The sequence below is a fragment of the Enoplosus armatus genome, chromosome 9 (genome assembly GCF_043641665.1).
Source record: "Enoplosus armatus isolate fEnoArm2 chromosome 9, fEnoArm2.hap1, whole genome shotgun sequence".
NCBI classification, from domain to species: domain Eukaryota; kingdom Metazoa; phylum Chordata; class Actinopteri; order Centrarchiformes; family Enoplosidae; genus Enoplosus; species Enoplosus armatus.
Window position 1 is genome coordinate 15,992,352 of NC_092188.1, and position 18,872 is coordinate 16,011,223.

Below are 18,872 nucleotides of genomic sequence, written 5' to 3' on the forward strand. Positions count from 1 at the left end.
GTCCATATCCCTCCCTCGCCTTAAAAGCAAATACACAAGCCACGTTACACTGCTCTACTTGACTGCATTTTCATTTTGATGTTTGTTGGTCAATGATCTCATCTTTTCTTTTCTGTGTTGTTTTTCTCCCTGAGGAGCAGAAGTGAAAACGCATTATGTGAAGCAGCAACAAAAGAGGGAAAATGTGCTGATGTGCTTCAGAAAAGTAGAGTTACAGAGGAGTGAAGGGTGTTTACACAAGGGTTTCTGATCACGTACATATGTGTGTAGGATTGTGGGAATGCATGGATGCGCAATATGCACACAGTTTCTTTTGATTTTGCACTTTAGCACACATACAAACACACACCCCGGCACAAAGGAATTCCCATTTTCTTTTTCTATTACGTTCCTGACACACACACGATCATATGCAGACACTTTCCCACTCACTCACACACACACCTCTTCTAGCTATGTACCATGGTGGCCTTTCCTGCTGTTTATCAAACCAATGTATGGGTAGTTTTCAGCTCCACTGGTCTGAACATATTATTCCATTTCCCTCTTCCCCACTGTTTAACACACAAATACATGCCTGAGTCACACACACTCACTCACTCACACACACACACACACACACACACGCTCTCCATCTACTGTTCTTCCTACTCACTCACCAGGAGGGACTCTGCTCCCCACAGTAAATCCAAAAGATTGATGTGTCTCCTTGGACAAAATGAGATTGTGTGTCATTACAAGGCATTACACTACAGAACCCCTGAGTAACTGAATTATCCCCAGTGTGTGACAGACAAACACGGTTTATACACACACACAAACACATACACACACACACACACACACACACACACATAACTGATAGTCTTACAGACTATTTGCACAAACCAGTTTCCTACATGTTTCCCTCCAAGAGGTAAATGGTCCATAGTCGCCAAGACAGAATCATCAACCCAGAGATTAGGCTTTTTTTCTGTGACTCAAACATTGCTGTAGAGGTGTGTGTACATATGCAGTACAGTCAGATTATTTGGACAATGACACATTTTTGTTGTTGTGGTGAGACCAGTGCATTGGATTTTAACAGGAAACACTGGCACTTAGGTCAAAGTCTCTTGATTTAATGTGAGGCTGCCTACATCTACAATTAATCAGATGAGGTATGCAGGAACCGTAACACTTTCCGTGGATACAAAAATAACTTAACATGAGCTTAGACGAAGTCATAATGTTCAGTGACCCACAAATATCAGCAGATACTTGGTATGTTCTGTGGTGATGCTCTTCTGGCCTGTACTGAAGTCATCTTCACACTGCCTTCAATCAGTCAATAAGGCTACATTATTAGCTGCAGATTCGCTTTGTTCTTTACCTATGCAGAGAACGAAAACAGTGCAGCAGTGCTACTTTGGGTGGGCCTGCTGCTCAAATGTCATGCTTAGCCAAAGTGCTCAAATGTGTTTCCCAGAGTTCACAGTGTGTAAAACACCAGCTTCAAATCATGCCAGAATCTTGGCAGTGGCACTTTAATGCTTTCTGATGTATGTTAGTGAAACCTATGTTACAGCTTGCCACTGGGCTCTATGTCCCAACCAGCCGCTGAGTTGGATCACAGAGATTTTACAGATCTGTGAAACATTAAAACATGCATCACCAAAAACGTAGAAGGTCTCATAAAGCCTTCTATTAACTTAGTGGCTCACCTACTTGGCCAGTGACTCCGTAAAGTAGTCAGTCACTAGTCAAACCAGTGGGTTATTCAGTCACAGTGAGCAGGTCACTCAGTCTTGCAGTGAGTCAGGTTGTCAGAGAGTCAGTTACACAGTAAAGTGGTCAGTAAGCCAGGCAGGCAACAGTTTAGATAATCAGCTGGCTGAAGAATCAAGAATCAAGTCTAACTTCAGATCAGATCGTGTACCCCTTGACTTTAGCAGCGTGTCTGGTTGTTCATAATAAACAAACATCATACCATTTTTGTCCAGTAACAATGGGCTGACTGATCTAATACAAACACTGTCTCGAGGTCTGTCTTTAGACAAAACAAGAAGTTGGGAAAACACTCACAGTTCCTATGTAGACATAGAGTTGTGGTTTCACACACTTGCACATGCTCTCACACAGACACACGTGCTGTCCCTCTCCAGTCAAAACAACAAGCGGGGCTGCTATAGTAGTTACAGAAATCCGAGGTCAGCATGTGACACATTTTCAAAACACGTAGACACACACACACACACACACACACACACACACACACACAGACACACACACACACACACACACACACACACACACAGACACACAGACACACACACACACACAGACACACACACACACACAGATCTGTTTCAATGGGAACACGAGACTAAGTAACAGAATTCAAGAGCTCAGACACACAGACTGGATTGAACACAGAGGAATGGGTTCCAGCTGCATTAGCACACACACTCATACATACACTGGTCTATTCACAGATGAAAAGAAACATGCACGTGCACACGCACACACACACACACACACACACACACACACACACACACATCCAACACACACAATATTATGTGAAATAATGGTAAATTATACCATTAATATAGTAAATAATGTCTTTATTTATTTCTCTTATTGGCAGGACAGAAAACGAGTCCATGACATCTCCCTGTTTCTCAACTTAAACTCTTGTCTGTAGAACAGCTTCAGACACTCAAATAAAAGACTCTTCACCATTCAATGGGCCATCTCTGAAAAGCCACTGAAAAATGTTGCGTTCACAAATTAAAACTTGGGCACAATTTCTCTCATTTGGTTTATCTTCAGTGTTCTGGAGTCATTTTAATAACAGCCACTACGTTGTTGTTTTGTGGAATAAAACATAATGTGTCTGTCACATGCCCAATTTGGTAATGACACGACACGCTGAAATGTTTGCATAGATTTATGTACATGGTGATGATTTCTTTTCTACTGGTGCAGCAATGTCTTTACTTAATAAACACAGCATTTCTTTGCATAAAAGTGCAAAAGGAGGTTAAGCTCCACAACAAGCTACAAGCATTTAAATTTCAGTTTCATCCCACATCCTAATCATGGTTTAAAATTGGAGGCCCTAAAAAGATATAATCTGTAAAGAATATTGTCTTCATCTGAGCCACACAAGATCATTGGTGTGAATGCGAAGTTCCCATGTAACTTGAATGCAGCCATCTCTTACTTCTGACAGTTTATCAAGGGTAAATAGGGTTTAGCTGCCAGCCTTTCTCTGAATAACTAATCATCCTCTATTCATTTCTCCTAATAGGTCTTTACTCCATTGTGTCAGCATTCTTTGTTCCTTGACTCTACATTATTTTGCAACCTCCACTTTGACTTTGAGATGACACTAACTGTAAAACTTACAGGCTCGAGGCTTTGTTCACTAATATAATAGCAGTTTTAAGATTTTGTTTGCTCATATACCCGCTCCACCCCTCTCCCAGTCAACAATAAGTCCAATGAATAATCTTGCCTCACAATTTGCAAAGTGCTCAGACTCTCCCTCGCAGTTTAAGCTTTGTTTTCATAATTGCATCTTCAAGCCCACACAATACGAACCCCCATGAACACACACACACACACACGTAAATGCACACAAGGCTCAATTTGTTTATGCATAGAGCAGTTTTCTAATTAATGTGTAGACTCTAAATGCTTATCATTGAGAAAACCTTTTCCTGCTCAACTCTCTCCCAGTCTGTGTCTTGCTGCACATGGGAGCCTCTCCAAAGCGAAGTGTGTGTGTGTGTCAGAGGGAGGTTTATAAATGTATAGAGGAACCTCAGGGCTTTCCTTTCTTTGTTACCTTTTCAAGGCTGCAACCACACAATAGTGTCTCCCTGAGACACACGTGCATGCACGCACACATACACACACACTGGGGAGGTAGCCTCTCTCATTTTAACACATTGATGAACTACACTGTTGTCAGGTGCAACAGCTACCTCTGTGGTTTAATTAACTGGGACGAAACAGGACGGGGAGAGGACAGAAACAAAAGAGGGAAAGGATGGAGGCTTGATAAGGAGGAGCAATATTTTGTTTTAGTTTTACAAGTATTTCTCCCTCACACCACTGGGGTGTTTTTGATGTTGCTGTTTTTGTTGCTGCTTAGTTAATTTCCATGAACAGTAACCTCTTCTCTGCTCTACAGGAAGACACAAAATAAAGCCATTCACAATCAAATAACTCCAGCCCAGCACAACTTGAATACACAGCAAACGTGTGTGTCTGTGTGTGTCAGAGAGAGTGACACTGCTCCTCTCCCTCAGTCACTGCCGACTAGTTGTCGCAGTCTGTTTAGGCTGATGGAGAGGTCGAAACGGCTAATGCATTGTTGTGATACTGGACAAATGTTCAGCAGCAGCACACTCACACACACACTCACATACACACACTCAAACAGGCCACTGACTGTCTCTTGAGATTAATGTTGGTGTGATCCACTCAGCTGGGCCTGATCACATTAAGATGGATGGACCCCCTGGTGCTGTATGTGTGTGTGTGTGTGTGTGTGTGTGTGTGTGCGCGCGCACATGCAGGGCCCCATCTGTCTGTGTTTTCTCCACAGCTAGGTCCTGTGACCTAGCTGCCATCTTTAGTGCCCTCAACTAGGATAAGCAATACCCTGAGAGGGAGAGATGGATGGATAGATGGATAGATACAGCTATATTCTCTTTTGTTTTTCTGTCTTTTCCATGGTGACATTAAAAAAATGCTCCTGGCATTTTGGTTGTATTTCAGAATGATGATAAAGATTTTGTAGCACTTTCAGTGGGCACTTATAAAAGTCTCCACAATCTAGTAAATGCAGTAAAAAGAGTGTTCAAAAACATATAGGTTCCTTAGACCCTAATCACAAAGAGGATGACTTTTAATCATTTATCTCTGCTCAGTGACCAACAGTATTGGACTGTGGTAAAACTTAACATCCCCCTGATATGAATGTGTAGAAGTGTCTGAAGCCTCAAGTAACATTAACTCTGAGAAATACATTTTAAATGAAACTTTAACACCATTTCTGTATGTGGACTTCAAGACTTCAGTCAGTTAGTTGAAACTACTTCATTACCCAAGCAAGATCTGTCAGTGTTACAGACATCTTACTATGACTAGTAATTGGAAAGAATTGTTACAATTTGGCAAAGTGTTTTTCTAGATTGATATGGAATCTACATGACAACAGTTGTGTCTTCGGTCCAGCAGGAGCTCTGTGTTGTTGGCCTGTTTGTGTCAAGCGTCTGGGAAATCCCTGTTATTTCCTCATGAGTCTGTCACGGACAGATACAGGGTTTACGCTTGTTATCTACAACTGTCTGATTTCATAGTCTCATACTAGCTGCCTTACATCCCAGCATTTGATGGTTGTTAATCATTAGTAAGATGTTTTTGTCATTGCAGTGGAGTGTATAAATCCCATAGCAAACCCATTTTAAAATTGTGACACTATTATTAAAGAGGAACTGGGGCTATTGATCTTTATTCTGTGCCAAAAGCTTGCATTAGTAGTGCTGTGTTAAGAGATGGCCATGTTGTTTTTTGTCTGAGTAGCTGGACTGTGGTATTAGTCACAGTTTGGTTAGTTTGGGGCTTTTAGTGAAAACACCACTTGACATGCTATATTCTACGTGGGATGTGTTTTTTTACATCACTGTTAGTGTACACAGTGTGGCTCCATTGGGAACTGAACTTTAAATGTGGCAGTGTTACATTCATCCTCAACGGAGTCATACAGGAAGCTGAACTTCCTGAAATCTTGAAGGTATAGGTGCCAAGCTCACTTTTTTGCACAATACAGGAACAATGATTTCAAAAAGAGAAATATTTTGATCCCCACAAACACACACATTTAAGTAATTACAGTGTTTAACTCATGTTCACCCGACAGCATGTTCCTGCAACAAACTGGAGTTGGTGCCAGAAATTTAAGCCAAGAGTGAAATTGTGATTTAAAAGAAGTTACTCTGGTAGCAGTAACAGTGTATATTTTTAACCCGGTGTAACAAATTGGAGGTCAGAAATACAAACCCTAATGGAGTACATACAAAAAGTGCTTTTAACAAAGGCCTTCCTTCTTTTCAGTAGTGATTTACTGACAACTCGTGAAGAAAAGCCCCCTTCATACTAAACAAAGACTCCCCTAGAGTTGATACCATGCCATGGTTTTTGGATCTGGTATGAGGCAGTATTTCTCCTTTCTTCTCTGCCTATTTCTGCTTCATAGTCTTAGTCCCTCCCTTTCACGGTCAAACTTTTTGTAAAACAAAACACTGTATTGAGTCTAGTCTTTCCACTCTTGCCTCGGTGTGAGAGACAGCTGTCCATGGTTGTTTTGGAGCTAGCTGGAGTCCTTATAAACAGTTTAGGAGAGAAAGGACAGTTTTGACTCCCTGCTTTCTTTTCCTGCTTCTGTTCTATTTTGCATGAATAGATTTCATTAAAACATTAAAAAGTCTCATCTATTTATCTGTGAGTGTCACCATGTTCTCCTCAACCCCTCCTATTTCCACAGTTCAGTTGTTTCAAGTGGAAATGTTGTTAATGGCTGCATTGGTCAATTGTGAGATGTTGTGTTATAATGATTTACAATGTGCAATGAAATAATATATAATAATAATAATGTTGCTCAGTTTAATGCCAGCTAAGTGTAGTACAAGAAGCAGCTTTTTCCTATAGCATTTTCCAGCTTGTAGGAATTGCGAGATATAATGCACTACAAAAGTGTTCATATTTCTGTGCTCAATTGTATACAACTTTAACTTTCATCTGTATATCTCACTCACTATCTCAAGTGCGTTGATGGTGTTTGAAGAATACTGCTCTTTTCCTAAAGCACCCATCCCTCTCTCTTTCTCTCATTGTCTCTCTGTTTCTGCTCGTCTAGGTGTCTGAATGCGTGTACCTACTGTAAGACTAAGCATGCCAGAGGAGACTTGGCCAGCTATCCCATCGAGGAGCTAGTGGAGAGAGCCAGGCAGTCTTTCCAGGGTGAGTACATTATCTCTCTCACACATGCCCGTGCGCGCGCACACACACACACACAACATGACTTTGAATTGTGATGTTTATATGCGTCATCATTTCAAAATCGTTTTTCAAAAAAGATGCACTTAAATGGCAGTAAGGGTCAGACAAATTACAAATTAATATACTCGATTTATATGCTGTGGAACTGGAAGGGCTGCTATTGGATAATAGAAGGTCCTGATCTTGGATAACTAGGTTCTTGGAGAATCTGATGCCAGATGAACAGCTGTTGTGCCCTGGCATCTGTTCCTTAAGAGTAGACTCTCAGAATCCCCAACTGCACAGCAGGCCATGTCTCTGTTAGAGCCCCGGGCGGGTCAGTCAAGGGCAAGTCTACGCATTGATAACACAAATCTCCCTTCCACTGCATTTACTATATTCAGTGTATTATCTGTTAATTTTTTGTTTTGTTAAGTTATTTGTCTGGTGTTCAAATCTGTGTACTATATTTGTAAGCAGACACTGAAACTAATACACAAATAAGCAAATGTAATGGAATTCAGATTCATGTTCATTTTCTTTGCAACTCACTCACATCATCTCCCCTCCTCTTCTCTCCTCTGGATTACAAACGTCCTAGCTTAATTCATGTCAAATGATTGCGTTTGGGGTCGTCATGCCCGGAGTACTGTGCAACAAGCTAAGGTCAATTGTCACATCCTATTAACATTTCGTTGCTCATGCATAACTTAAATGTTGTTCAACCTGAAAATTTGACCATGAACGTTTTAGAAGGGCTGCGTTTTAAATCCTGATCAAAACTTCAGCTTGTTTATTCAGTGTCAGTATGCAAAGACCTCATTCCTGAGACCTGAGGAAATGTATGAAAACCCTTCAAACAGCTTGATTTATTGTGAGAGATAAATTTGATTATTTCTTATTGTTTTTAGTCTTGGGATAACTTACTGGAACCAGTTCTAACACTGTTAATGCCAGTAGAAAAGGTAAAAGAAACAAATATGTCACTTACATTCAGTATTTAGTCCATTGCCTCCTTCTGAAGATCTCGTTCTTCATGGTGCTAAGCTCTTTGCTACAGAATGGCGAACACACGGTTTCTTCTTGTTTACACATGCAGCTTTTCTAACAATGTTCTAGCAAAATACCTTAATTTTTGCATGTATCTCATTTGATTAAAAATCCAGCTGCATCTCTGTTCATAGCCAACACTTGTTGGCCTGTGGTGCAAGCCAGTGTTTTAGGAACCTCCTACTTAAAAAAGGGTTTAAAAAAATGATGTTTGATTGTGCTATAGCAATAACAGTCAACAATCAACTTTTTAGCTAGATTTGACGCAGTGCTATTGTCGGTCTGAACAAAGCCTCAGTTTATATCTGGCTAATGAAAAACAAGAGTATACCCTTGACAAGGACATGGCTTTCTAAATCCAATCCAGAACCCTTTAAAACAGCTGCATCCATGCCACTGCAGTGCCCGGGGGTGGGCAGTCAAGGGCAAACTCACCAGCTGCTTGAACCTTGGCGTGTGTGTATGTGTGGGTATGTGCACATGTCAGATGTGAGTGACAGTGCAGGGTGAAGATTCACCTGCCCTTTAGTCTTGTTTGAGAGAAGTTAGAAGTATGCAGGGCTTATTAATATTTTGGGAAGACTGTGTTGTGTGACTCGCAGTATCCACATTACTCTTCTGTAATGTAAACATTAGGGCTGGGGCTGCCTTTTATTAAAAATTGTCACAAATACTCATTGTAGTAAAACTCACTTACAACCTCGATAACAACTATAGACAATATTTATTCAATGAATTAATGAATCAATTAAACGACCAGTTACAAAACCAAACAACACAGCAGTCCACTAAACAAATTGCAAACTTTTACGTGACTTGATTTTGGTTAACCATAGTTGTAGGACTCAAAGCAGGAACTTCAGTTTGGAGGTCAGATGTAAAGGGTCTGTGTTTGTGTGCGTGTGTGTGTGTGCAATCCGTTAAAACGCAGGAAACATGAGTGTCAAAGACGGTTAGTTGTTTTCAAAACAGAGAAAGAGGAAGCTGGAGGTTACCGCCTGTCATGATTTACAGACAGTTGGAATAAGACAGAGAGAGATGAGTAATGAGAGAGGAGAGAGACGATGTTTCACTATCTACCCAGTGCTCAAGTTAGTAAACCTTTAAAATATTTTGTTCTTGCTGGTCAGTTTCAGCCCTTCATAGGTCCATTCATGTACACAATCACTCTTTTCCATCTTTATGTTCTTGTTATTACTCATTGTAACTCTACCATCTCACATAAACGCACACACACACATGTTTAGTGCCCAATGGAAACACAGTAAGACACAGTCTTCCAACCAAGTTCCAACCTGATTCTTGTTGACCATTTTGTAATCTCTCTCTCTCTCTCTCTCTCTCTCTCTCTCTCTCTCTCTCTCTCTCTCTCTCTCTCTCTCTCTCTCTCTCTCTCACACACACACACACACACACACACACACACACACACACACACACACACACACACACACACACACACACACACACTGGTGAGTGTGATAAGCAGGTTTCATCTCAGGAATAATTGGCCGTCCACACCCTTTGGCCATCTAATGTATATTTTGTCTGTGACATATATATTCTTATATATATATATATATATATATATATATATATATATATATTTGTTAAACTGAATCATCTACCACATTTATGAACCAAAGGCACACTGTTTACGGCATCAAATATTTTTGTTAGGTTTGGAATTATATTATGGCACTGCAGCAATGCCCCTTCTTTCTCACTCTCACTCTATTAGCCACCTTTTTCTTATCTCACACAAATTGAGCCTCACAAATAGGCCCTGCAATTTGATTTGCTATTTGATGTCTTTTGAATAAAAAAAGGCTGCAAGTATGAATGCTAATTTTGATTGGCCAGTCAGCCAGCGTTGGGGGTATTTGATTGGTTTATCTCTTGGAACTTTGAAAGGATTTATGGGATTTATTCAAATGCGATTTGAGCTAAATAGCTCTCTTTCCATCTGGAAAAAAGAGAGAGTGAGTGAGTGCACAGCTTTTAAAATAATCTGAATTATTCAAATGTATGAATGTATAATTTTTAACATCAGAGAGGTTCGTTAATGTATGCAGGTAATGGAGGCTGGGGATGTCATAGGAAATGACAAGGTTTTGTGTGTGTGTGTGTGTGTGTGTGTGTGTGTGTGTGTGTGTGTGTGTATGTATGGGTGGGGAGTGTGTGGGGGTTCATATGCGTAGTTTTGTGTGTGACCGAGACATGCTGGGAAACTGATTGAGTGTGGGTTGGTCTGTGTGTCGGCCAGAAGTGTGTATCTTTCGGTGTGTGTAAAACAGCCAGAAGTAGAGAAATATTTAACCATGTTCCTCTGAATGAGCAGTTTCTAGGGATGGCAGTGTTCTCCATGAGGTGAGTACAGGAGATAGAAGGACTTGTACAACCCTCATACCAGCAGTCTGCCAACAAACCAAAGGCTTTTCTCCTCCTCCTTGCTGTCCTCTAAACCTTCATCCTTCTCTTTTCCTTACCCCTTCCTGTTGCTCCTCTGTCTCTACACCTGCATGTGTCTCTCATGACCCTTTTCATTCCTCACACCATCACTGTTCCCCTCTGTCCTCCTTTTGTCAGCAGTAGTGGCAAAAGCTGGATTTATATATTTATATTAAACTGTCTAAAACATTGAAATTGCATTATTAGCTTTAGCTTTAATTTCCAAACCATGCAATACTTCTTAAAAGCTTCATAAGCAAAATATACGGGCAAGTTGGATTCTTATTTTGCTTACATGGAAATTATTTACAACTGTGTTACAACAGTTCTGATCAATATGGGTAATGTGTTAGATTGCACTTTTTATTGTGTGGTTTCGGTGAAGGTCTTTTTTTGACGTGTTTTTAAAACCCCCAAATCAGTCACCTTGTCAGTGCATTAGCTGAACTGACAGGGTTGACTCTGTGATATGAGGCCTGTCTCCCATCAAGGCAGTCCCTCTGCAGCAATGGACAGGCTGTAAAAACCTGTAGGGCAACACAAGGCCTCACCCAATTAGGGGCAAAAATGCTAAACACGGGAGAGTGGTCACTTTTTTACAAAATTGTGAGTATAACAGTAACTGAAATAACTGAAATGGTCATGTGATGATGGATAATGATGTATGATCAGGCCTATAATTAAGCGTGGGTCTGTTCGAATGTAAATATGAATCCAACTGTACATGCCGCATGAGATTTTTCTGCTGTCCATCACAGAGCAGCCATGACATTGCTGTACCAGGCTTAAGTATATTATTAATATTTTCTTCCTATCCTCTTAACCTCTGGAAACTGCAGATACCCTGTCCTGTAAACATGGTGGCTGCCCCATAGAAATGTGACAGGAGACATGGGGCCAGTCAGGCAGAGTGAGGTGCCAGGGCTGTGTATGAGAGAGGACTCTATTTTTGTTGTGGTCTTCAAACACCCACTGTGGCTGTCGCCTTGTCATTTTAAACTGTCAGTAGGGTGTTTTTGTTTTTTTTTTCTTTTCTTTTTTTAATGGCCCCTTCTAAAATAAGACGTGATGCTTCGTAGATACAGACACACTGCTATCACTCCCACATGACACACTACATTAGTGTGCGACATGCGTCTTAGCAATCTCGACACAGCTTGAATTTTGGGCTCTAGCGAGTGTTGGCATAATGACAACACACAACTGAAACCTTGTATCACCACTATTGCTTTTTCTCTAGACTTGACAGCTGGTGCTTTTCTCCCTTATGTAAAAATATTTGATGCGCTAGATTCTAAACAAAACCACTAAAAATGCACTGTAATGCCTGGATGTCAACATGGAACATGAAACTGACAATATAATCAAATTTTTAGAGTTATCTTGTTTACTTTTACATAACATGTCTATGTCTGTATGATAACATCATTCACTGAAGGCAAACATACCCACTAATATTCACACATATCATCTTCTACTCTCATTTGCACATGACTGATGGCATCAGTGTGGAACACAGACATTAGCAGAAATGACACTGCTTAGTTTCTTGGCTCCAGCTAGATGACATATGACAGATAAACTGACAGATATGTGGGCTAGCTTGTTGGCTAGCTCCAACATCTGTGACAGGTGTCAGCTCCTGTTTACCCCTGCTGCTGCAGCTATGCGACACATGGTCAGACGAGTCTGCCAAAGTTTGCCAGGAATTATCCTCCATGGGTCAGTGGTTCCTCCAGGTTGGGTGTCCAAGTTGACATTTAGTGGCTGCATTTGAATTACACCTTAGATTAGATTCCAAGAAAGGTAAGGTGAGGTCCCCGTGAGGACAGTCGAGAGCAGGGCAATACAGGAAATAAAAAGATCAGCGTCATTTCACAGATTTACTCGGTCAAGCGGTGTGTATGTTCAGTAGCTGTTAACATTGTCAGGTATTTTTTCTGCAGATGGGAAAACACTTACAATATAGGTACATATCTGTATACATATGTGGCAATGTGAATTGAACACTTGGCATTCATTCAAGTAAAAGAGACGTAGGTAAGAAGATTAAAAGAAAGCTCACCTCTAATTTGTCTCTCATTGAATGAGAGATGAGCAAGAGTGGAAATAGAGACACAGGCAGACGAGCAGAGAGTGAAATATTGATAGGAGCACATTGATCGTAGTTGAGTCACCACCATCAAAGTGCCGTCTATTGGAAAGATCATGCAGAAAACTGCTGAGCATGCAGCCTCTAACACAAGTTTCCTGAGTGTGTGTGTGGAAGCAGTCACATTTATTATCCTCTGGGAAAGCTCTCATGGAAAAGCTAAAAATGGATTTTCTGAATCTCCTCCAGGCCGATAAGTTGCTGATATTTTTCACACAGACAGAAGTTTCTCCATGTGTGCTCTTCTGCACTGAGAAATGGTTCAGACTCCAGCAACAGTTTTTCATAATCTGGCTGTCGTGTAGCCAATAAACTCAAAACAGACTTCAGTCACACAAAGACACACGCTCGCACCAGAGTTCAAACATATGTCACCACTACCGAAGCATCAAGACGTGATAACAAGTCTTACGTTTCTCGACTTAATGTGTTTAAGAACTGCTGTGCAGTTTTAAGTCATATATTTTGTTAAACATCCAAATGAATGGTCTGTATAGAAGACATGCTGGCAGCATGATATTCAGCAGAATCAGGAAAGCTTTTTATATACTTTTGTGGTTATGGTGTATATGTCTTTATGAACATCATAAGAAGATTGTGAGACTTTGGTCTCTGACTTTTATGGTGAAAAATCTGTCGTTCAGCAGGGACATGTGGACCAGTCCTGTGTTGGTCTTTAATACTTTACTATTTTACTTTCTCAGAGTATTAATTAGATTTCAAAATGACTGTCTTTTATAGAATAAACAGTGCAAATCTAATTAAAGTTTGTGTAGATTTTTTGTGATTGGACCATTTGTGAAATTACTCTGTTGACACAAGTTATAGTTTATAAAATAAATGACATAATCCCAGTAAAAATTGGTACAGTCTTTGTGTTGCTCCAGTAGTCATCCCCAGTAATTCAATTCAGTAGTGCTTTTTTCATAGTAGACTTGGTAAATGCAGGTGTAATTAATAAAGCTAAGCATTGCTGCATTCAATTCCAGTTTCAGGGCCCTGTATTGTGCATGCTGGCTTGGCGGCATAGCTTACTGAGAGACCAAAATGGAACTGAGCCATTGTTAATGTTATTAGTTCCACCTGTGCTTTTCTTGCTATGAAATGTAGTAGTAGTAGAAATTATATTATCTGCCAATAAGCTCCCAACTTGGTGTGATGATTTGTTCATGTAATATTCATCAACAGGTAGCGTGATTGCCAGTATTTGTTGCAGGGTTGACATACATTACCACAGCAGGTCAGTTGCGTAGGTGCTGCTATCATAGCAAGTTGCAGAGGACCAGCTGTTTACAGGTTATGCTTCATATTCAAGGCAGCCACAATTGAGGTAGAGTAGAGATAATCAGTTGGGACTGTTCTCCACCTCTCAGTCTGCTTGTTACTGCTTGTGTCTGGTTCTATCTCTCTCTCCCTCTCTCTCTCTGCCCCTCCTTGTCTCTGTGTAAATATTCCATTGGTTGTGTCATTATTGTCACTAGTTTGAAACAGAGCAGACTCGCTGGCTGTTTGGTAACTGCTACTTGCCTGGCTTTAAACACACACACACTCATTCACGCTATACAGAAGAATATGAAGCGCACACACACAGTTTCCTCAGGCAGTCTCTTCAGGCAAGGATTGGAAAACCCAGCTGCAGTCTCACCTCTGCCACTACTCATTATGCATAGCCATGTTGCTGATTGTGTGCGTGTGTGTGTATTCTCAGAGTTAGCTCACTGTTGGGACGAGAGACACTGAGACACAAAAGAAGAGAGAGAACATTTTTTCTCTCCGTTCTTGTATCATATTAAATATCTTTTATTTTTCTTTTGCTCTTAAAGTTCAACTAAACTGCCACCGTCCTTCATTTGCTTCTCTGCCTCTGTCGTCTTGTTTGACCTCTTTTCATTCTCTCCATAGGCTGGACAAAAAGACAACAGAGGGTGGTGTGTGTGCGTGCATGTGTGTGTGTTTGCGCGCGTGTACCGTCTTGTCCTGTGATTTAGTGCCAAGCTGGCAGCAGAGACCAGTGAATAGGGGGCCCCTTTCACACAAAGACAGCACGGGATACACAAAAACACACACACATGCACAACTCACAGTCAATGCCAGACTGCAGGCCACCAACTGCACACCTGGCATGCTGCTATTATGTCACCAGTGTGTGTGTTTGTGTGTGAGAGATTGTGTAAGTCCAGCAGACACCATCTGCTCTGTCCTCTGTGAACTTGTGTCCACACCTCTCCTCTCTCCCTACTCCAGTTCACGATATCAAAATGTTTTAAAGCCTTTGACACCAGACTATATAGTACTACTGTACTTCCCCTGTATAGCTCAATATACCTCAGTGCCACTAAATGTTCTATATGCTGTCGTACGGCTAAATGTACAATATACCTATAGCTGTATACATAGTTTTACTGCTGTTTATTAGTGTAAAATTAACATCTGTGCTCTTAATCATAGTACTGCTGCAATGCATCATATTACTACCCTGTACCCTTTACTGTACCGTTCCTGTACTACTATACATGTGATAACCCTATACTAAATCTATAACTCTGTACACAGTCTTTACCACTGAATAATTGCTTTCCACATTCTATACTGTATTTCTATGTGGAATATATAGTGGTGCTACTAACAGTTGTACCTTAATAATGTTGTATGTTTTTTTCCCACACTGTAATATAGTATTTTTAGCGCACTGTACACTGAAAAGTTAAGCAAAACTCAAAAATGGGATTATGGGAAAGTAATAGCATGGGTGATATTATTATTATTAAAGGAATTAAAACAGCTGAAGGGCAACAGAAATGTCCCTCTGGGCAAAAGATGAAGATGTATTACAGATTTTAAAGTTGTTTTTGAGGTACTGAAAGAAAAATGGATTGATTTAATCTTTCTTGCCTTTTCTCACTTCTCTTTCTTCTCATGACATATTCTTCTTGTGCCCCCTCTTCTCTTCTTCTTTTTAATTTTCCCATTTTCTCTCACATAAAGGCCTGTGTGCTACTGTATTTTTCTGCTGTACAACCCGGTGTGGGGGAGGGGAAAGCAGTTCCACATTCAGTCAATAGGTGGCAGTAGGACACTTACATTCACACCCGGACCATGTGCGCGGCTCACTGGCCTTGTTATTGTCTGTATGGCTCAACACACACACGCACACACAGTCTCTCATACACACACACCAAGAGTAGGCTTGTTCCTGTTAAAATGTTTAACTGCTGTAAGTCCTCTGACTCACATTTGGCTTTTTGTTCTTCCACCCAAAACGCCACTGTGTGTGTGTGTGTTCGTTCCCTTTCACAAGCTGTTAAACACACTACTGCTCCATTGTTTACATACCAACTTCCTCCTTGTTAGCCTGTGCTAGTCACAAAAGAAAAAAAAAGAAATGACACCCTCTTTGTTTGTTGTTGTAGCCTTGTAAATATGTGTAATGATTGCCCACTCAAAGTAACAATTATTTTGGGGGTCCCCCTTTCAATTCCCCTTATGACCCTCATTTTATGTGCCAACCCAGAACAAACAATAAAGATTTTTTAGATTTTTTATGCATATTGTTACATCATGTTCAGTGAAGAGTGAGGGGCATATGATGTATGACTCAGGTCAGAATTACAGTGTATATCTGCTGATTAAGGTATAAAGTGCTATAAAGCAACCGTTGTTTTTACAATAGGTCTTTTTTTTCAGGTCTTTTTTATTGCCCTAGTCATTCTTTTCCTCTCTACAACTCACTCTCATCTGTTTCTCTTTTACTTTTCCTGCCCCATTCTATCTTTCTGCACTGCTTCTTCGGTTGCTTTTCACAATTAAAAGTTTGGTACCCCATATCTTTCTCTAAAAACAAAGATACTGACATAATCTTTGCACAAGGCCCTATGTCCTCGGAGTTTCTTTCCTGAGCTAAAAAACTTTTTTTTTAATTTTTCACTTTAGTTTTCAGTTCTTTGTTTTTTTTCCCACAGCCTTTGCTCTCTGCCCTGGCACTTAACTGTCGAAGATAACTAAATGACTACAAGGTTGTTGCAGTGAGCCCCCGTGAGTCATGATACGCACACACACACACACACACCAGTGTAAAGGTAAAAAAAAAAAAAAAAAAGCTACAAGTGGCTCAAGTCCTCAAGTTTGTGTCTGCTTTGAAGTCTAGACTTGGAGCTTGGGCGGCTGGAGAAGGAGAGATTAATTGGGCTGTTTAATCTACACAGTCCCTTGTTTGAACCCTTTCAGCTTTTTGGCAATGTCACAAAACAAAAGCCCTTTAGATACCTGCAGGCATTGTGGCATACTCATGTGGATTTCCTCAAATACTCCTCCAGATCAATCAGTATTCAGTGGCTTATAGTAGCACAGTGTAATGACTTTCTGAGTCTGTTTGTCATGACAATAAACATATCTACCATTGAATGCACTTGTATCACCTGTGTACAGTCCTCGTTCCATCCAATATTAGTTCCATTAGCACATTTTGTCAGGTGAACAGAAGCCTTCCTGTCTGCCTACATACATACATCACAATCCAATGTAATAACAGCCTACATGTCAATCTTTATAGACCACTTATCTAGAATATGCAACAAAGATGCATTACAGTTAACTTAATTCTTTTAAGCAGTGTTTTCAGATTTTTTGGCCACTTGGGGGCAGCAGAACAAGCTGTATACACATTATTAACAAATTATCACTTTATAAACATGTTAGGTCCAATTTATGTGCAATAATTGCCTATTCACACATCAAGCAGACACAAAGCAGCATAAGCATTCATTTGGAGTGTTTTTCTGGTTAAATTTCAGTCAATATTTACTCTCCTCCCTGCTGTTTTTGGTCTCCACCAACTCCTGAGGGAAATATCGGACTATTATGTTGCTAAATGCTCTTCTATGTTTAGTCTGGTGATTGACAGGTAGCATGCAAACTTTTTTGTTGAAAACAGCTGCCTGCTGCATCTTAAAATGATGCTGATTAGAGAAGTGAGAGTGAAGCAAAACAGTAAACCAAAACGAGCTGAAAGACGCTAAAATGCTCAGAAGAGTTCACCACTACAAGTGGCCACATTCACATTACACATAGTCATATGATCCATTGTTAGTATAAAAATATTGATCAGTGAAGCTTGAAGATTGGGTCAGAGGTCCCCCTTTCAGATTTTGTATAGACAAAATGTATAAATCTGCTCTCAGTTCACAGTATGCTTATTAAACAAAGGACAGATATTTCAGCGTGTTTTCAGAACCAATTGCCTTTATGGAGAAAACCTTCATTTCTACTTTTTATTTCCACTGCGTAAGCAGAAGTATAAACAGCCTGTCTTTTGAATCATTGTGAATGTCAGACAGCATTTTGACACATCTTTAATCATATTTACATTTGGTTCAAGGATGATTCATTTACATTTGATCCCTTTTAATAGTCTGGTATACAGCAAAAAGTAAATTCATTCTCTCTACTCAGTTTTCTTTCAGTTTTTCTTCTATCTTTTACCACACACTCTCATATACACACATCACATGCACACCCACTTAACACACAAATCCCAAGTAAAAAAAATAGTAACTTTATTGAGCAAGCTTTTTTCCCTTTGTTTCATGAGGATGGCCCCTTGAAGGAGACAGAGAGAAATGGGAAGTCAAACAGATATTGAGATTATTTGCTCAATCTAAAATATTATGCAACTGTCCCACTTTCGCTCTGGTGTTTGTCTGTTTTCCTGTCTGAATCCATTCCATCACTTCACTCCCACTTCACTCCACATGATGGTTCTATTCCTGTGTCTTTTGCCCCCCCCCACTCTGCTCCCTCTCTCCCGTCTGTCATTATGGCTTCCCCTTCTTTGATCTTCTCTCATTTTCTAGCAATTCCATCTCCCTCGCATCCTCGCCCCATCTCTTTTTTTGTGTACTTCGCTCAATCAATCTTAGTGTCCTCTGTCTGTCATCAACCACTGCACTTATATATGTATATATATATATATATATATATATATATATATATATATATATATATATATATATAAGCAAGATGTATCTCACTTAAAGAGAACCCAGTTCTTTCCATTCTTCAAGGTGCATACCATCAGCAACTCATTTATCTCCCATTCTGCTGAATGAATAGGGAAAGCCAGCAGCACTGGAGAACCAACACACTGCAACACTTCACAAAACTTCCAGCCAACTCTGAACGATGGGTT

General features: G+C 40.2%; 1 protein-coding gene across 1 annotated transcript in view; it reads left to right on the forward strand.

Annotated features, from left to right (window-relative positions):
* Positions 1 to 18,872, forward strand: part of cdkal1 (CDK5 regulatory subunit associated protein 1-like 1) — a 208,772-nt gene that overhangs the window by 82,265 nt on the left and 107,635 nt on the right. Inside the window, exon 8 of the mRNA XM_070912255.1 lies at positions 6,914 to 7,017. Coding sequence (XP_070768356.1) covers positions 6,914 to 7,017 — 104 coding nt within the window. The remainder of the gene's footprint in view (positions 1 to 6,913; positions 7,018 to 18,872) is intronic.